The following is a 21199-nucleotide window of genomic DNA, read 5'->3' on the forward strand; positions in this document are numbered from 1 at the left end:
GTTTTTTTTGTTTTGTTTTTTTGTTTTTTTGCAAGCTAGAAAAGTATCTGGCACTCCTATTTGCTAAATATTTGTAGAAGGAAGGAAGAAGAGAGGAAGGAGAGGGATAGGGAATTGAAATTGAGGAAAGGAAGGAATTTGAAACTGAGGAGTCATATGCTTTGCCACATAAACTCTGAAGGTCACACAGGATGGTAGTGCCAGCAGAAGAAGGAGGACGTTGAGTGAACCTGTGGTTGAATGAGGAGGATGGTAGAGATGCTGGGGAGGTAAGAGTCAGGACAAGAAGGCTGAGGGCAGCCTTCCTCAAAGAAGTTGACATTTAGTGGAACGTTCAATGACAATTGCAAAGGAGTTTCAGAGGGCAGAATGGAATGGGTTGGGAGAGGACTTGGTTAAGATTTGCTGAAAACCCTGAATTTTTGGTAAATACTGCTCTGTGTGGGAAATGTTGCAACAAGAATTGACTCTTAATTAACTCTCATTCTTAGATATCCCTTGAACAAGTTGTCTGGAGAGTTCCTCAGGAGAATGTCTACTTGCAACAACAGTAATAATATTTATCAAGTGCTTGTGTTACCTCATAAACTCTCACACTAACCCTGTGAAGTATGTATTATTATCTTCCACATCTTTTGAACGAGGACAGCTAGACTTAGAGTGGTGAAGTAGTGTTCACAGTCCTCACATTGCTCCTAAGTGGGCCACTACTACAGTCAAGGCAACACATGCTAGAACCCGTCAGGTCTCTGGGGAGTATCAGAACTGCTGTCCGAGCTCCTGAAATGAAAATTAATTTCCTCAGTGACTTAATACCCACTGCCACTCGCTCAAGCCCTGCAAGTTCAACCCAAATCATCCTGCCACTGTGGAAATCTGATGGGTCACGCTGCTGCCTACTGAAAATTGGGATTTGGGTTAATGATAAAATAGGTTAAAACACATAAAATAGATAAACTAGGGTAAAATAGAGTAAGAATGGGTGAGAGGAGAGAAAAACAATACTTCAGTTTAGGAAGCATAATACTACTTAAAATTTCCTGAGAATAAATTTGTCTCCTAGACAACAGATATACTTTCTTTTCTTTTTTAAAAATTTTCTTTAATTTTAATTTTTTATTTTATTTATTTATTTTTTTTGAGACAGAGTTTCGCTCTTTTGCCTAGGCTGGAGTGAAGTGGCGTGATCTTGGCTCAGTGCAACCTCTGCCCCCAGGTTAAAGTGATTCTCCTGCCTCAGCCTCCTGAGTAGCTGGGATTATAGGCGTCCACCACCACGCCAAGCTAATTTTTGTATTTTTAGTAGACATGGGGTTTTGCCATGTTGGCCTGGCTGGTCTCAAACTCCTGACCTCAGGTGATCCACCTGCCTCAGCCTCCCAAAGCGCGGGATTGCAGGTGTGAGCCACCGCGCCTGGCCCACATATGCTTGAAATGTGAGTCAAGATGGTATGCTGGAAGAGGAAGACATGGGGTAACAAGAGCATTTATTTTGTTTATTGAGGAAAAAATAAACTGATGGGGATTATTAATGGAATCCTCATTATGGATTATCTTAAACTTTCCAAAAAGTTTAAAAATCTGTCTGTATGGGATGTCCTAATTCAAGAGTTTCTTGAGGTTGAATTCTCTTGCCTCTGTGAAAGAGTCCTTTCCTTGGTGCTGGCCGATGGGGACTCTTGGTGGCCTTCACAGGGTGATCTCTCCTCAGCAGAGGGGAGAGGATACGCTGACTCAGCCAGCTGAAGGCCCACCCAAAGTTCAGGCAGCACTGGGCCTGTGTGTGGGAAGGAGTGTCATCCTTCTCCGGCTGCTCTGACAGGATTGAGGAGATCTCTGGAGCACTTGTCCTTTGGCTGGCAGTTGCCTGGCTTATCATCTGCCACGAAAATGAAGGACGTGTTAGGTAGGCATAACCATGACAGCAGCCAAGTCAACATTTACTCATTTGTGGAACTCACATCCTTTTACCAAAAATAGCCCAAGTGTCAATGCAAAGTTTCAATGCTCATTAATACTAAACATATACGTTTTTGGTGGGGAGGGAGACATAGTTGCTAGCCCTTCTCCTTGCTTGCTACCCTCTTGTTTCCCTAAGTGTTCCTCAGTCTTTTCCCTACAGCTTCACCCTGACTCCCTTCCTTGTTATCTGTCTCCCACTGGTACCATGTCAGACTCCCTGGGACCTGTCTCCTCCCAGTGGTGGTAAGATTCTGTGGTTCAACCCAGGCCTATCTCTTGCTGTCCTGTGAGGCATCTCTGCTCTCCTCAGCCAGCTCATGTTCCTTAAGCCTTAGAGGAGTCTGTGGAGACTACATAACATCTTTATTTTCTGGTGGTTTGCACTTGGGCAGGTTTTGACAAGCATCATGTTCTTGATGACTGACCTGAACCATTTCCGGAGGGGAGCCGCCGGACAGCTGGAAATCTTTCTGAGTCATTTCAGGAAATACAGCGTCATCATCTTCATCATCTTTCAGATTTTCTAGAAATGTCTGAAACTCTTGCACAAGATTATTCAGTTTGCTGACAGACAGTTTTGTTCTCTCTTTTGGTAACTCATCTATCCACTGGTTGTCTCCATTTAGAAGCCTATTAGCTATTGAGTCTGTGTTGTTGGAGCTGACGTCCACGTCCCAGGCCAGGAAGATGCTTAGTTTGCAAAACTGCTCTGGTTCATCCTGAATTTGGTCTTGTCTCTTCATGCATCTCCTTATCCTTTCAGTCCCCCATGCCCCTTGGATGGGAGGGAGAAAGTGGATGGAAGGATCCTTGGAAGTTGCGTCTTCACAGGAGGTTGTGTCCTCACAGGGGGTGTCCTCACAGGGGAAATAGCCCACAGAGAGGCTCAGGTTGGAATTGGATTTGGAGTTGTAGTCCTCTATGTCGCTGTTAGAGGATGAATATGCCATGGAGTTCAAAGGCACAAATCTCTCTCAACTCGAGAAGCTTCAAAAAAAAAAAAAAGAAAAAAAAGAAAAAAGAAAAAAATAGATGGGACTGGGGAGAAGAGAATCATAGTACTTAAACAAAAACCTTATCCATTCCCTTTTCTTTTTTCTTTTTTTTCTAAGATGGAATCTCACTCTGCCTCCCAGGCTGGAATGCAGTGGTGCGATCTTGGCTCACTGCAACCTCAGCCTCCTGAGTAGCTGGGACTACAAGCACCCGCCACCACACCTGGCTAATTTTTGTATTTTTAGTAGAGATGGGGTTTCACCGTGTTGACCAGGCTGGTCTCAAACTCCTGACCTCAGGTGATCCACTCACCTTGGCCTCCCAAAGTGCTGAGATTGTAGGTATGAGCCACCACACCCGGCCCTATTCCCTTTTCTAATCAGTACTACCCCATTTAGATAGAAGTATTATCCAATCTTCTTTTTTTTTTTTTCTTTTTTTGAGACAGAGCCTTGCTCTGTTGTCCAGGCTGGAGTGCAGTGGTGTGGTGTCAGCTCACTGCAACCTCCATCTCCCAGGTTCAAGAGACTCTCTTGCTTCAGCCTCCCAGGTAGCTAGGACTACAGGCGTGTGCCGCCATGCCCGGCTAATTTTTTGTATTTTTAGTAGAGAAGGAGTTTCACTGTGTTAGCCAGGATTGTCTCGATCTGACCTTGTGATCCACCCGCCTCGGCCTCCCAAAGTGCTGGGATTACTGGCATGAACCACCGGGCCCGGCCAGTATCATCCAATTTTTATAATCTCTCAGTGAAGGGCAGAAGAGGCAGTCTTCTCCCTTTGAAAACTTATTTCATTGTGTTATAATCCTCTCTACTAAGCATCTCCACTTCTCAACATTTGTCCTACTATGGTTGTAAGATCTTGTGTCATAAAAGAAAAGGATGATCATTGTATAAAATTGGAAAAATATAGAAAAGTATGAAGATGAAAGTAAATATGCTATAGTCCTACCTTCTAAAGATAATGATAACTATCAAAACATTTTGATAGACTTCCTTATCTTTTCTGTTTATATAAACACACATATACTTATCTGTACATTTATACAATATGTCCACATATACATATATGTAAGTGTGGATATGACATCAGTTGAAACTGAAATTATTTTGTCCCATAGCCTACAACAAACATATATATGGTTACTCTGCAATTTTTAACCACTTCTTATTAATGACAATTAGGTGGTAGTTACTGCCTTTACTAAATAAATCTCTAGTAAACCCACTTTTCCATAAATCTTCCATAAATCTAAGAGTATGTCTCTTATTTTTCTATATGTAGGATTAATGGACCAAACCCCACAAATATATTAAAGTCTTGTGGTAGTTGATACCAAATTACTTTCCAGAAAGGTTTTGGTATTTAGATGCCCATCCTCCCATCATCTGATGGCACTGTTTAGTCCAGCTTTTTCTGTGAAGCCCCAAAGTAGGGCTGGAAGAATGCACGTGCGCATGTGCGCGTTCTCTCTCTCTCTCTCTCTCTCTCTCTCTCTCTCTCTCTCTCTCTCTCTCACACACACACACACACACACACACACTGTCACACCCTGCCCTAGTGGCTGCCCACATGGAAGAAGTGCTGCTAACTCCTGAGGCAAAAGGGGAGACATGAGAAATCCTTCACATCCCGAGTCTCTGTGGCTAAAAGTCCAGCTGTCAGAAGTCTGTGTTCTGAGACTGTTGGTTACCATGGCAACAGAAAGAACCAAGTTAGAGCCAGGAATGTGGAAAGGGAAAAGGAAAAGAGGGGATAGAAAGCCACAGAATCTATGCCTTTGTTTCCAAAATTATCTATGTCTATACCATCCTGGGCTGAAGAGGATCCCTCTTGAGGGTAGAAGGACAAATGCATGGAGGTTACTTCTCTCTTGTCAGGTGGCAGGTGGTTCCTGTCCTTAGGAGATTTAGAGCTCTAAATAAGGGCCATGGGTATAAACATACACACACACACACACACACACACACACACACACACACACACACAGAGACACACACACACACACAGACATGCTTACAAATGGAAAGCAGAAAACCAAGAAATGCTTATCTGACCTACCTACTGGATTCATCAATTTTCTTAAGATCTTTTCCCAATATTTGTCTATCTCCATTTCCATCTTACAAGATTACAGTTAAAGTTTGCCATGACTCACTCTCAGGTTTTTCACTGTAGAACTGGCTTAAATTTGTATATTCTGTTAAATAAGATGTTTAAGGAATTCTGATGACATGATAGAAGAAATAGGCAGACTTAGAGTTAGAAAGAAGCAGCTTCTACTACCCAACAGATGCAGCCTGACAGGTGCCCACAGACTGCCCACAACTCCCCTGGGTGACTGTGGACCTGGATTAATCCTGGAAGGTGTTTAAGTCAGAAGCCACATGTTCCCTCACATTTATTTATTTATTTATTTATTTATTTATTTATTTATTTATTTGAGATGGTGTCTTGCTTTTCACCCAGGCCGGAGTGTAGTGGCACGGTCTTAGCTCACTGCAACCTCCGTCTCCCGGATTCAAGCAATTATCCTGCCTCAGCCTCTTGAGTAGCTGGGATTACAGGCATGGGCCATGACACCTGGCTAACGTTTTGTATTTTTAGTAGAGATGAGGTTTCTCCATGTTGGTCAAGCTGGTCTCAAACTCCTGACCTCAAGTGATCCGCACTCCTCGGCCTCCCAAAGTACTGGTATTACAGACGTGAGCCACCCACCATGCCCGGCCCCCTAGCATTTATTTTATTTCATTTTTTTATTTTTAGAGATGGGGTCTTACTCTGTTGCCCAGGCTGGAGTGCAGTGATGCCATCATAGCTCACTGCAGCCTCAAATTCCTTGGCCTCAAGCAAACTTCCTCAGCCTCCCAGGTAGCTAAGACTATAGGTGTATACCACCATGCCTGGCTAATTTTCCCTAGCACTTATTTAACACTTATTATATGCCAGGTCTTGTACTAAGCACTTTACATGTGTCATTTTTTAATCCTCACAGCAACTCAATCAGTTAAATATCATCATTTGCCCCATTCAATAGAAGGAGGAAGCAAGGCATGAACATTTGTATAACTCCCTCACATTCCCCGATCATAAACCCAGAACCTGGATTCAAACATAGGTAGTCTGGCTCAGAGCCCATATCCTGACCTCTACACACTCTTGTCTCAGGAGGCTGACCACCCACCTCCTCCCTGGAAGATTCCTGGGGGAGCTGATCCAGGCCAAAATAAACCCATGTTCTGGTTCCTTGGAAGAAAATCCTTTGAGGGGAACAGCTTGTTCTAAGAGACTTGCAAAAGGTACACATGGTATACGGGACTGGCCTAACAATGGTGTCCACATTTGGGGCAGGCTAAAATGAAATTTAAAATAAGTATTCAGCTTCCTCTTTGGCATAATGGGATCTGGAGTCCTTGCTCTTGCTTTTCATGAAAACTCAGTGACTGCCTTCCAGAACTCTGGGGGCCTAGAAAAGAATTCATAAGTAGTTTCCTCTCCATGCAGCTAGAGTGGAGGTGGTAGGGGTGGAAACTATGTTTTGTCATTACTCATGGAAATGGAGCACTCTGAACTGAATATAAAGAAGAAATGATTTCCCAGCCTAAACCAGCAAAGTTTAGAGTGATCCTGAGGACAGAAGAGCTTCAAAGGGAGGCACCCTCAGAGAAAACTTGAAATTTTACTTATTTATACCATTTCTCTACAGTATATTTGTAGAGCTATTGTATTAGTCTGTTCTCACACTGCTAATAAAGTTATACCCAAGACTGAGTTATTTATAAGGAAAAAGAGATTTAATGGACTCACAGTTCCATGTGGCTGGGGAGGCCTCACAATCATGGCAGAAGGCAAAGGAGGAACAAAGTCATGTCTTACATGGCGGCAGTCAAGAGAGAGCATGTACAGGGGAACTCCCTTTTATAAAACTATCAGATCTCATGAGACTTATTCACTATCACAAGAACAGCACAGGAAAGACCCACCACCATGTTTCAAATACCTCCCACCAGGTCTCTCCCACAACACTTGGGAATTATGGGAGCTAAAATTTGAGATTTGGGTGGGGACACAGCAAAACCATATCAGATATATTCTCTACAATCTGTGTGTGTGTACACACAACTTTTAGTATATACAACTCAGGTCATGAAAGTGCCTGAAACACACTCTTTCTTTGCCATAGAAAAATATATAATCATTTAGGTTTTTCTTTCTAAAGCATCATAGAAATAGCAATGACAGACATCATTGTTAGGATGGTATGCTGAGGAATGTAGTCAATTCTAAATGATAACTTCACTTTCGCTTCCAAAATAAGATCAGGGGATTTGGGGGTCCTCATTAACAATACACCTCATGTTAATTTATTTCTTAGGGCCTTAATTTGACTTGCAGGTCTAGCTTCTCTTGGATTACAATTATTACATTATCTAAGTAGTATAGACTGCCTTTTCTCTTGAAGCAAGATCAACTTAAAGATTCTCGAAGTTTTAGAAATGGTAGTATGGAGTGACTTTATAATGTTTTAGGCCTGAAGCCAATAATAATTAAGAATTGGAACATTTCCTGAGATCCATTTGACTTGATGGGATTTGGAACCTAAATATACGGAGTAGGAAGTTTCTAATTTAGAAGTTAAGCTGTTATGATGCATAATTTTATGTGTCATCCTGGCTCTGCCATGTGGTGCTTAAGTATTTGTTCAACATTATTCTGGGGGTGTCCATGAGGGTATTTCTGTATGGACTAGTATTTGAATCAGTAGACCCAGTAAAGCAGATTGTCCTCCCCAATGTGGGTGGACATCATCCTATCCACTGAGGCCTGAGTGAAACAAAACACTGAGTAAAGGAGATTTTGCACAGTCCTTCTCTGCTCCTGGAATGAGACTGGCACTTACACTATCAGCCCTCCTGCTTCTCAAGCCTTCAGACTCAGATTGGAATTATACCATTGGGTTTTCTGGGTCTCCAGCTTGCAGTTGGCAGATCTTGGGACTTCTCAGCCTACATAATTGCATGAGCCAATTCCTTAAAATCTCCCTCCTTTCTATTTCTATTTCTCTTTCCCTCCCTCCTTCCCTCCTTCCCTCTCTCCCTCCCTCCCTCCCTCCCTCCCTCCCTCCCTCCCTTCCTTCCTTCCTTCCTTCCTTCCTTCCTTCCTTCCTTCCTTCCTTCCTTCCTTCCTTTTTCTTTCTTCTTTCTCCTTCCTTCCTTTCATCCGTCCACCTCCTATTGATTTTGTACCTCTACAGAACCCAGAGTAATACAGCTATTTATTCATTTTTTATCTATTGAAAATATGAAATACTTTAAACATACGAAAAACAGGCATCCTGAACCTGTGATGGAAGGCACTGACGGCAGAGCATAGTTTCCTTGGTATTCTTGTCAACAATGTGTAATCTCAACCTAATCATTAGAAAATATCTGACAAACTCCAATTGTGGGACATTTGACAAAGTAACTGACAAGTGTCAAGTCAAGAAAGGCAAGGAAAGACTGAAGTACTGTCACAGGCTGCAAGAGACTAAGGAGAAGTAACCGCCAAATGCAATGTGCGATTCTAGATAGAATTATAGAATAAAAAAGGACACTAGTGGAAAAATGGGATATTCCAATACCATCTTTGTTTTAGTTAATCATGTTGTATCCAAGTTAATATCCTGGTCTGATCATTGTACTATGGTTGTGTAAGATGTTAACATTAGGGGTGTAAGCTGAGAGGTATATGGATACTCTGTACTATGTTTGCAACTTCTCTGCAAGTCTAAAATTAGGTCATAATAAAAAGTTAAAGGAAGGGCTGGGCACGGTGGCTCAAGCCTGTAATCCCAGCACTTTGGGAGGCTGAGGTGGGTGGATCACCGGAGGTCAGGAGTTCAAGATTAGCCTGGCCAACATGGTGAAACCCCTTCTCTACTAAAAATACAGAAAATTAGCCAGGCATGGTGGCAGATGCCTGTAATCCCAGCTAGTCAGGAGGCTGAGGCAGGAGAATCATTTGAACCCAGGACGTGGAGGTTGCAGTGAGCTGAGATCACACCACTGCACTCCAGCCTGAGCAACAAGAGTGAAACTCCACCTCAAAAAAAAAAAGTTAAAAGAATACATTAATGTATAGAAAATGACATGACAAATGCCTATGTACTTAAATCTCAGTTCAAGTCTTAGCATTTTGCCATATTTAGTTCATTATATCTTTAAAAATAAAATATAGATAATACTTAAGCCCACTTTTATTTCTTTCCTGAACCCCTTCTTTCCTTGCTTCCCTTTTGAGCATTGTTCTGAATTTGATGTTAATCTTGTGCATGTTTAAATGCTGTTTTACATATTAGTATATTGTTTTACCTTTGAGGACAAAAACTTAAGTAAATTTGAAATAATATTTAGTATTATATACTAGTATATACTTAGTACATAATACTACTGAACTGTACACTTAGAAATGATTAAAATGGTATTTTTTTCTTTTATTAAAGTTATTTTTAATTGACATTTATATGTTTATGGGGTACAACATGATATTTGGATATGCATATTGTGTAATGGTCATATCAAGCTAATTACCATAGCCATCATTTGAAATATTTATCTTTTCTGTGGTGAGAATGTTTGAAATCATCTTTTTTAGCCATTTTTAAGTATACAGTATATTATTATTAACTGTCATCGCCTTGCTATGCAATAGAGCACCAGACTTATTCCTCTTGTCTAACTGAAACTTTGTACCTTTTGACAAACATCTTCCCTTTCCCTCTTTTCTCCCCAAAATGGTAAATTTTATGTGTATTTTACCAGTAAATAAAATTAGGGGGAAAAAAGAACCAACATAAATGGGCTTCAAGTGATGCTCTTCAGAAACAAGGAAGTTGCCTTATTTCAATTGCTTATTTTGTTTTGTAAGAATTATTGTGACAAGGACTTCCTTTTTCCAAACCAAATTCTTAGCTGAAGTATTTATAATGTTTGTTTTTGGGGGCAGGGAGAGGATGGGTATGATTTCCTACGCTCTGTTTGTATGTTCATTCCCAGACACAACCTTATCACGGCTCATGTACTTAATTAAAGTGGGGGGCAGGTGGTGAAAATAGAGTGTGTCGGTGTACGCAAGGTTAAACCGCATCATACCGCTGCCAAAGGCTACACACTCTGCTTGGTGCTTTCCCATGGCTGGTAGTTTAATTTTATGACAGCCTCTGAGTTGTGTATTTTCATTCTAATATTAAGTTGTGCAATTTAGAGGACCTAGATTTGCCTCCAGAGTCCAGAGACTCCCTGCAGCTCTGCTGCCGCTTTTGAGAACTGACCTCCACTGAGTTGTTCATGCATCATGAGTTGACATAGTCCACTGGGCTAATAGAGGGGAGCTACAGGTTCCCTCTCCCACAACGTTACCATCTAGCTTGGCCATGAATGCAACTTACAGACTGAGTTCTGCTGTATAACATTTAATGGCCAGCAGGCACAAGAACATCACGGAACCTTGTTCTGTAAGCTCCAAAACTGTGCTGTCCAACAGGGTGGCCACTAGCCACATGCGGCTACTAAAATTTAAATGGAATTAAGCAAAAATTGGTTCTTCAGTCACATTAGCCACATTTCAAGTGGTTAGTGACCACCTGTACTAGTGGCTACCTTATTAGTCAGGCGAACAAAACATTTATGTCATCTCAGAAAGTCCTGATGGACAGAGCTGCTCTAGACAGTCCCTGTGCTCTGTCCTTTGGTGGATCTGGAGAACACTGAACAAAAAGTTTCATTAGCAGCAGATGGGACAATATTCTAGCATCAGGATTGGGCTAACTTTCTTGATAGCATCAGGTGACCAAACTTCCTCCAAAGCATCTAGAAACAGGACTATCAGATTCCAGGCCCTGCATCCTGCCACTTCTAGCAGCAGCAGGTTCATTTTTAACCTGGCTTTGCTGCATCTATAAAATAGAGATGATAATGTTCTCTTAATTTTCCTTAAGAGGATATCAAGTACTAGTATCTTTAAATGTTGATAGGCTGTTACATCTGTCATACCAATTCAGAATTTAATAACATATACACTGCATACTCAAATTTTCAGTCTTTCATAGCATAAGAAATTTATTAGGAAACTAGGACTACCATGACCACAGATGCTACAGACTGCATGCCGTTCTGACAGGGAGAGCCATGACCAAAGAGCAGTATTTTTTAGCAAACAGTTCTACTAAAAACCAATATGAGAACAGAAGTAATCAAACATGTTTGAGACATTAAATGCAGGACTGTGACTCCATATTGCCATTTACTGTACTTTGTGTTACAGTATATGAAAACTAATCCCCCATCTATAGAATGTTAAGCTGACACCCAAGACAGTCAAAGCCTGCCATAATTCAATATCCCACACTATTTTCACAACCAGTGAATGATTTCACCTGTTAAATAAAAGTGTTTACCCTTAAAAAATGTGATGTGATGAGGTAGGATTCTCTCTTTCTTAAAAATATTTCTAGAACTACTAAAAAACTTCCATTTACAAAATAGTGGGTAAAAATATTCCTCTAGATTGTACAAGGAGGGAGTCAGGGACACTGATAAGACATAGCATGTGATATCGGTCAGACTTGGTGTCTTTCTCTGTGGCTTCACCTAACGCTGGACTCTCCTTGTTTTTAGTGTCTCCATTTTCTGCAGATCAATCTTTAGTTTCTTGATCAGCCACTTCAGCCTGTTTTTTCCTTTTTCCCCTTTTGTTTGCTTTTTTTTTTTTTTTTGTCTGAAGATTTATCCTCTCCTGCTGCCTTTTTGGGCTTTGTTTCACTTTGTAGGAGCAGGTTTAGTGGACCACTTTGCAGATCTCTTCATGGGGGTCTCCCTTCACCGACGCTTCAGCTGGGCTGACCTTCCTCTTGGACATCTTGGCGGCACGGAGGGTGTGGGCTGGGTGTCTGCAGGCTGTGGTGCACCGAGAGCCTTCCTGAAACTGGGCTGCCTGGCCACAGCTGCTGCTGTTCCCATCCAAGAACTACAATCTTATATTCAGCATGCAGCCAAGTACTTCTAAAGCTCTGATCAGGACTGCATGTCTCAGATTTTATTTTAGAAAACCATAGGTATGGAATATCATATTTTATTATGAAGACCTTTTAATCTGCTGCCTTATAGAAGTCTCAACTCTAAAACTCTACTCATGACGTTAATCCCCAAACTTGCTCCTCCTCCAGTGTTCTTTAGAAACAGCATCGTCATCTGCCCATCTTCTCAGTACCACAGGCTGGCCTCATCCTGGACATCATTCCTTCTCTCACACACTTTCATTCCTGCATCCAGTCACTCAGAAAGTCCCATCAGTCCCATCTCCTGACATATGTTACATCTGTCTACTTCTGTTGCCTTCACTGCCTCCACCTTGTCCAGTCTACCAACCCTCAACTGGCTCTTCCCACTTTTCTGGGCTCCCTTCTGGTTATTATTGTATAGGAGGTGGAATTTTTTTTTTTTTTTTTTTTTTTAGAAACACAAATCATATTGTGTGCTTAAGACCCTTCAATGGCATCCCACTGTTTTTAGAATAACCTTTAAATTCTCAAAATGGTCCCATGGGCCCTGCATGACATGGCCTCACCCACATTTTCAGCCTCATTTGCAGCCATTTCCCTGTTTGTTCTCTATACTCCAGTCCCACTGACTGTTTCACTTCCTGAACTAAAGGTATTTAAAGCCACTGCTCTTCACTGAGATACTCCTAGACGAATATCCCAGGGGTATCCATAGAGAAGACACTGAATGTGACACTTGCAGATGACATTTTAATTAAGATTAAAACTGACAAATGGCCCCAGTCTATTGCTTTTTGAAAACGAGGTCTTGGGAAAGAATCACTACTTGTCCTTGGAGCGCCTGGGCGAGTTAGAAAATGGTGCCCCTCCAGGTGAATGCAGTCCCCGAGCTGCATGGATTGGATTTCAGCTTCTACGCACCCAGGGTGAGGCACTCTGTGGAGGACGTGACCTGCACAGCCAGAATGGTGACCTCCTCTGGAGATCTCAGTCGGTTTGCTTCCAAATTAAAACAAATTTGGAAGCAAATTTGGCTAGGATGACATTGTATATTTACCTTTCCAAGCCAGCATGGTTCTGTCTATGCTGCTAGCTCTGTAGCTGTTGTTTTTCAGAGTTGAAGACCAGGTGTGATTTACAACCTCGAATGTCTCTAGCTGCTGGCATCTAAGTTTGGCACTGAGCACTTAAAGCCCCCAGACTGTGGTGTTTTACTGTGTGGAGGAAGGCCTCGTTGGAGAGGCACAACATTTTTTCATCTGACATGTTTGCTCTTGTGGAAATGGCTTGAAGTATTTGAGTCCTGGCAGCAGAAAACATGGGAGGAGACTTAATTCTTGCTAAGCATGAATCATCCTATACAAATTAAAAGTGATCACTTTTAAAAGCAGTTTCATTGCTGGTATAAAACTATTTGTCAATCATTAGATTGCTTTAATGTGTATATCATATATCTGTGTGTCTGCCAGCATCCTAGCATGAATCTCTCCCTGAACAAACACTGAATAAATATGATTTTGCTTATTACTGATACTTTTGTCTTTGACTTAGAGACAGTTTTGTTTCTTGTTTTTAACTCTGTGTTGAATATGGTTCTGTTATTTTTCTGTTTTTTATATTTATGGAAGTGCCTAAATTTTACTAAGGGTGAGGTGGGGAATATAGGAAAGTATGAAAAACAACCACACACGCACAATTCCTTTGTAATTTCAAACGCTATTGGACACTCTCTGGAGGTCATTGTCAGATCTCTCAGTAGGAACAGAATTTGTATCTGGGAGCAAGTAATCAGTCTGTAAATGTTTGTTATGATACTGGAATTACCAAATATGCTGTATCTAATCGAATTTCATTACTGAGGCATGAAAGGCAGTTGGTTGAATGTTGTCACTGAAAAGAATATATTGTGGCCAGCAGATTGTTGCCTACATAGCGCTTATATAAAGACCCTATATCCAAATAAGGTCACATTCTGAGGTCCTGGGGCTTAGGATTTCAACATACAAGTTTTGGAAGGAAATAATTAAACCCATCTCACCATAGTTGAACCTCAACACAAATTAGCCTCAGGAATCAAGCTGTATTTATTTTGTGTTTTTCAGCTATACTTATTTTGGAATTGTCTATAAACTGAACCAATTTCCATAAAGTAGTTGAATTTTATTCCTTTTTTCCAGACCCAACAGAGCTCATGGTATTGGTTCTGCGGTCAACATTGTGCTCGCTCTCTTGCTCTCTCGTGTTCCCTGACTCTCTCACTTTCTCTCTCTCGCTCACTCTCTCTCTCATATGTTTCATGAGTCATTAGGCCAAAAAGTGTTAGGTAAATGAAAGCAAATATGACAGCAGCACCTTGAACAAGGGGACCATTTCTTTCCCCCTCAAGTCCGTGACCTGTAACATGTCTAACATTCCAGTTATGAGGATTTTAAATGTAATTAGTTGATCTGTAGTGTGTTTTCACTTGACACCTTGCTTTAGTTACACCATTCTTGCATATCCCTCATTTTCCACATTAGCCTTGTTTAGTTGTGCAGTTTTGACATTCACAGCTCTCCAGTGCTTTGGGCTGAATGTTTATTCCAAGAACTTGCAGATGACTTTTCTAGCAGATCATTCTGATGTTGTCGAGGGATGCCGTCACAGGTGCAGGTTCTCGAAGCACCTTTTCTACTATCTTCCTTTTCTACTCTGGGCCTTTCCCAGTTTCTGGGAGGTCAAGGCATCTGCCAAGCCTCTCTCTCTGCAGCCCACTGGCATCAGTCATACTTGTATGCTCCATCTGTACTTTATTGTTTTTTGTTTGAGACAGGGTCTCACTCTGTCACCCAGGCTGAAGTGCAGTGGTGCAATCACAGCTCACTGCAGCCTCAACCTCCCAGACTCAAGTGATCCTTCCACCTCAGCCTCCTGAATAGCTGGGACTACAGATGTGTGCCACCACACCCAGCTAGTTTTTGTTTGTTTTAATAGAGGCAAGGTCTCACTGTGTTGCCTGGCTGGTCTTGAACTCCTGGGCTTAAGCGATCCTCCTGCCTTTGCCTCCGAAAGTGCTGGGACTACAGGTGTGAGCCACGGTGCCCGGCTCCATCTGTACTTCAAAACTCACCCCACTCCCTGTTCCCGCAGCACGTCATGTGCTAATGTGACTGGTATGTACCCTCTTAGCTTCTGGGCCCTGAAATACAACTCATATTTTGTTCCCCCTATCCTTAGAGATCTGGTGGAATGGAAGATTTTCTTCCTTTTTATTAAATGAGTCAAATTTTTTCTCTTCTCAAGTATATTCCAAAATATCAGTAACCTGTTAATAAAATGGCTTATCCCTTCAGAAAACAGAATTTAGGGTTGGTTAGATAATACACATTATCAATCATCATCATCATCATCATCATCATCGTCATCATCATCATCATCATCATCATCATCCATACCTCTCTGAGGCTGTAGCGGGGTGGAATAGCATGAGCTATTGATTGTACCTGAGCAGAGGAAGGTCTGGAACCCCATCTCTCTGAAGAAATTAGGTGGCTTGAGAGGCCATCTTAGATCTGCACAATTTCAGTACCAAAGACCAAAACCCCTTCATAAGCTACAATTAGACTCTCCCTGATTGCCATGCCTGGCTCTCTGTTGGAGAAAATCCTAGAGGAAAATGAAAACTCCCAAGGAGCTGGGTAGCCAAGAGAGGAGCCCAGACCTTCCATCTTCCATCTGGTGACCTGATGGTTCTGGCATTTGACCTCTCTGAAGATAAGAAACCCTGGGTATTACACATGAATTCCAATATCTGAATTGACAAAAGTACTCTCTCCAGGGTAGATATGCTATCAGAGCTTAGATGTAAGGATGTTTTAAAAATTTCATTCAGAGACCTGAAGTGTCAGGCCCAGCAATATGTATTTGGCCCTTGATGTCAGTCCTGTGAGCTAGCTCTCCAGCACTAGGGACTATTCTTGTGTTTAGATCCTCTCTTCTTGGGGTAGATCACAATCAAATAGCTCCCAGTTCCTTCCTTTGGGAAGACAATAACCTTGCCTTCCCCACACACATCCATATAGCACTACTCCTCGGACTGCACACCCCAGGTCCAGAATAGTCAGGGTGGCTACTCTAGGACGAATCTCTCTTCTTATCTCCTGGTAAAATGGTTTTAGCAGATGTTTGTCCCTGGCAGCTGTTAGTTTCCCCTGTCATCACTATATTAAGACATCCTTGGCCAAGCATGGTGGCTCATGCCTGTAATCCCAGCACTTTGGGAGGCTGAGATGGGAGGATCACTTGAGCCCACAAGTTTAAGAGCAGCCTGGGCGACACAGGGAGACCTTGTCTCTACTCAAAATAAAAATAGTAGCCGAGTGTAGTGGTACGCACCTGTGATTCCAGCTACTTGGGAAGCTGAGGCAGGAAGATCACTTAAGCCCAGGAGGTTGAGGCTGCAGTGAGCTGTCATTAGGCCACCGCACCCCAGCCTGTGTGACAGAGTGAGACTGTATTTTTTTTAAAAAGGAAAGAATAAAAGACCTGCTAGTCCAAGAATTCTTTAACTTTTTGCTTACACATTGGGGCCTTCCTTATTTTTCATAAGGAAAAATAAATTTTAACACTCTATTACTCTTTAATAGAGGGCAGGAATTGAAGCATCCTGAGGTGAAGATAATTCAAAGACATCCAATATAGATGGCATAAATAGCAAAAATTTGAAAAGTATATTGTTCCCCAGCCTTATTTTTAGGCTCAAATAAACACCCCATTAGGTAGAATGTATACCCCGATCACTTAGAATACTCAAGTTTCGGGGTGCCACTTAAAAATAAGGCAGATGCTGTACTTTACTAGGGAAAAGGTATGTTTCTGGCAGGTAGGATCCCTTCACCAGGTCCATGAGATGGACTTGATTGGAAGCAAATACAGAATTGGAGACGGTCAATTGAACGGAAGCTCCTCAGTTCCTAGATCAGTTTCTTGTATGTGGTAAATGGGTAAATGGTAGGTAAATGAGAAATACTCTTTGAATAAAGTGTAGGTAAAGGAGAAATACTCTTTGGCAGGTAAATGAGAAATATCTGTGAATAAAGTACAGTTGTCCCTTGGTATCCATGGAAGATTGGTTCTAGGTTCTCCTGAGGATCCCAAAATCCACAGAGGCTCAAGTTCCTTATATAAAATGATGTAGTATTGGCATATAACCTACATACATCCTCCTATATACATTAAATTATCTCTAGATTACTTGGAATACTTACCACAATCCACATGCTATGTAAATATTTGCTATACTGTAGTTTAAAATGTGTATTTGTTTTTCTTTGAATGCTTTAAATCTGTGGTTGGTTAAATTCATGGACATGAAATCCATGGATATGGAGGGCTGACTATATATAGCTGTATGTATATGAGTAAATGTATGAATTTATTCATGTCACTTTGGAGCACTAGTCATATGAGACATAGTAAAATGTGGAAAATCCTGACTATATTGGTCTTTTGGTAGCCCTGCCCACGTCACTCAACATGTAGCTGTGGTAAAAGCAAGTTTTCAAGTTCCTGTCAAGACAGTTCAACACATTTACTCCCTTCTGCTTCTCTGACTCCTTCATTTCCTCTCTTCGGAAAGTTATGGGTTGTCAGAACTTTTATTGAAATGAAAACAAAATCTAAGTTGATATTCTAAGACATGAGTCAGAGTCAAACAAGTCCATTAATATTCTATTCTTTCCTATGCAGTACTCCAAAGCATGTTTGGTAATGACAAAGGAATAGTTTTGTTTTGATGGATACAAATAGTTATTTATTATTTATTTCATGATCACGATGGTAAGTGTAAACCAAAAATAAAATTCCAACCACCTGAATGGACCCTTCCTCTCGGCCAAGGGCATTCCAAAGTTAACCCAAAAAATTAGTTTAGACCATGATGGGAAAGGGGAGCCAGACATGACTCATTATTCCCTCCTCCTTTTTGGAATTACTGATAGAACAGAGTCTTTTAAAGTCTGATAAGAAACATTAACAATCTATTCTCCGAAGCTTCCTACCTGGAGGCTTCACCTGCGTGATAAAACCTTGGTCTCCACAACCCCTCATCTTAACCCAGACATTCCTTTCTATTGATTCTAAGTCTTTAGATAATAACAACTTTTTCAACCAATTGCCAATCAGAAATTCATTGAATCTACCTATGATCTGGAACTAACCACCCCAGTCGTGCTGCATTTCTGGACTGAACCAATGTAGATCTTACGTGTATTGATAGATGCCTTATGTCTCCCTAAAATGTATAAAAGCAAGTTGTAGCCTGACCACCTTGGGCACATGTTCTCAGGATCTCCTGAGGGCTGTGTCACAGGCTGTTGGTCCCTCATATTTGGCTCAGAATAAATCTTTTCAAGATATTTTACCGAGTTTCACCCTTTTCTTTCTTTCTTTCTTTCTTTCTTTCTTTCTTTCTTTCTTTCTTTCTTTCTTTCTTTCTTTCTTTCTTTATTATTATTATACTTTAAGTTCTAGGGTGCATGTGCATAATGTGCAGGTTTGTTACATATGTATACTTGTGCCATGTTGGTGTGCTGCACCCATCAACTCGTCAGCACCCATCAACTCGTCATTTACATCAGGTATAACTCCCAATGCAATACCTCCCTCCTCCCCCCTCCCCATGATAGGCCCCGGTGTGTGATGTTCCCCTTCCCGAGTCCAAGTGATCTCATTGTTCAGTTCCCACCTATAAGTGAGAACATGCGGTGTTTGGTTTTCTGTTCTTGTGATAGTTTGCTAAGAATGATGGTTTCCAGCTGCATCCATGTCCCTACAAAGGACACAAACTCATCCTTTTTTTATGGCTGCATAGTATTCCATGGGAGTTTCACCCTTTTCATTGCTATAGACCTGGTATAGAAATTTTAAAAGTGCATCCTTAGTCCTTAAAAAGCTTGATTTAGTACAGGTAACACTCCAAGGACCTGGTTAAGCGAGGCTGCTTGCCAGAGACATACTTTTTCCTTAGCCAAGTATAACATCTATTAGAGATAAGCAATGGTTCCATATGGTACTTGGTAACAGAGGCTGAGAGAGAATGGGTGTGGGAGAGACAGCAAGTGCTATAGGAGTACTTGATGATGTGGTGATCTTCCTTGAGGATTCTGCCATGACATTCAGTTTTTATGTACAAGATCCAGGCACAGTCGTCACTGGATATTCATGGGGAGTTGGTTCCAGGACCTCCTACAGATACCAAAATCCAGAGATGCTCTAGTCCCTGGTATAAAATGGCATCGCATTTGCCTATAACTTAGGAATCTCCTCCTGTATACTTTATATCATCACTAGATTACTTATAACACCTAATACAATATAAATGCTATATAAATCTTTGTTGTATTGTTTAGGGAATAATGGCAAGAAGAAGTCTGTACATGTTTAGTCACAGACACAATTTTTTTCAAATATTTTTCTATTCGTGGTTGTTTGAATCCACTGATGGGTCATCCACAGATATGGAGGACCGGCTGTATTTCATCAAGGTTCAGTGTAAAAGATGGCAGGGTAATGACTCACCCAGATGATACTTTTATAGTTCCTCCTATTTCCTTCCTTTGGTGGATGAAGGAAATGCTGTCATACTCTGAAGTTGACAGTGGGCAGTTAGTTGCCTCAGTAAATGGCCACTCCATCTTCCTATGGCTTACGCCATAGTCTTGAGTCTGTCTTTTCTCCCAAATGCTTTATCAAGTTCTGTTAGCATTTATAACAAAAATATACACAGGACAATAGAAACGTTGCTATTTTGTTAGGGATATGTTACATAGGTGTATGCATTTGTCAGAACACATCAAACTGTGCAGTAAAGATCTGTGCATTTTACTCTCTAAATTATAATTTAATTCATATGTGTAATACATCCTAATATGTATGGTAATATACATTTTATATTCAGAATATATATATATAGCAATATGCTTTTTATATATGTATATGTACATATTTACTATATGTGTATTCACACATACATACATAGCTAGTATCCAGTCACCATCTCTACTGCTCACACCCTGACCCAAGCCACCAACAGAACACCTCTCATCTGAATTGTTGCAGTCATTTTCTGACTGTTCTTGCTTCTATCTTTGCCACCCCTGCAGTGTGTTCTTAGGAATGATTCTTCTTTTTTTTTTTTTTGAGATGTAGTCTCACTCTGTCACCCAGTCTGCAGTGCAGTGGCGCGATCTCAGCTCACTGCAAGCTCCGCCTCCCGGGTTCACGCCATTCTCCTGCCTCAGCCTCTTGAGTAGTTGGGACTACAGGCGCCCGCCACCTCGCCCGGGTAATTTTTTTTTTTTTTTTGTATTTTTAGTAGAGATGGGGTTTCACTGTGTTAGCCAGGATGGTCTCGATCTCCTGACCTCGTGATCCACACACCTCGGCCTCCCAAAGTGCTGGTTTTACAGGCATGAGCCACTGCACCCAGCCAGGAATGATTCTTCTTAAAACAGAAATCACATCATGTCATTCCTTGGCTCAGAACCCTCCAGTGGCTTTCCATCCAATTGAAGTCAAAGCCTGGCTGCCATGGCTTGTGAGGCCCCAGGTCCCACTACCCCACCACTCCCACCACACCTTTTGTGCCTCTGGGACCACATTCCCTACTAACTCTCTGGCTCACCACCTTCTGGCCCACTGACCTCAAACATCAACTACATGAAGCTCTCCCTCCTCGGTGCCTTTGTACTTACTGTTGTTTCTCCCTGGAAGCTCTTCCCAGATATTCCTGTGACTTTCTCCCCTCACCTCCTTCAAGGTTTTAATCCATGTCACTTTACCAATGGGACCTTCCCTGATTATCAGATCAAAACTTCTAAGTCCCTGCCATTCCCTTTCTGCACAAAGAGCTGGCACAGTATATAATTAAGAGGATGCGCTCTGCTGCCAGACTGTCTGGCTTCACATCATTTTCTAGCTATGTGACTTGGTGCCTCAGTTTGATCACCAATAAAGTGGGGATAAGTATTGTGTCATTAGGGTTATTATAAGGATTCATTGAATTGATATATGAAAAGCACTTAAAACAGTACCCGGTACATAGTAAGCTAATGTTAATGTTATTTCTCTTGCTTGCTTCATTTTTTTTTCCCATGGCACTTATCAATCACCCTCTCATCTGCTATGTATTTAAACTTTTTTAATGGTTTCTTGCCATTAGAA

At 41.4% G+C, this 21199-nt stretch overlaps 1 protein-coding gene and 1 pseudogene across 2 annotated transcripts in view; one reads left to right on the forward strand and one right to left on the reverse strand.

Annotated features, from left to right (window-relative positions):
- Nucleotides 1-21199, forward strand: part of LOC710887 (liprin-beta-1-like) — a 79488-nt pseudogene that overhangs the window by 19422 nt on the left and 38867 nt on the right. The window lies entirely within an intron of this gene.
- Nucleotides 1332-3139, reverse strand: C11H12orf71 (chromosome 11 C12orf71 homolog). The gene is made up of 2 exons (XM_015151328.3): nt 2388-3139; nt 1332-1879 (listed from the first exon to the last, which is right to left on the reverse strand). Exons 1-2 carry the CDS (start codon nt 2910-2912, stop codon nt 1574-1576), a joined length of 831 nt encoding a protein of 276 aa, XP_015006814.1. The 5' UTR covers nt 2913-3139; the 3' UTR covers nt 1332-1573.

Source organism: Macaca mulatta, chromosome 11, assembly GCF_049350105.2.
Source record: "Macaca mulatta isolate MMU2019108-1 chromosome 11, T2T-MMU8v2.0, whole genome shotgun sequence".
Classification (NCBI taxonomy): domain Eukaryota; kingdom Metazoa; phylum Chordata; class Mammalia; order Primates; family Cercopithecidae; genus Macaca; species Macaca mulatta.

Coding starts and splice junctions, on each gene's coding strand:
- C11H12orf71 (XM_015151328.3), bottom strand. CDS start 2,912: ATGGCATATTCATCCTCTAACAGCGACATAGAGGACTACAACTCCAAA. Junction 1,880..2,387: donor CCCCTCCGGAAATGGTTCAG/GTCAGTCATCAA, acceptor TTTTCGTGGCAG/ATGATAAGCCAGGCAACTGC.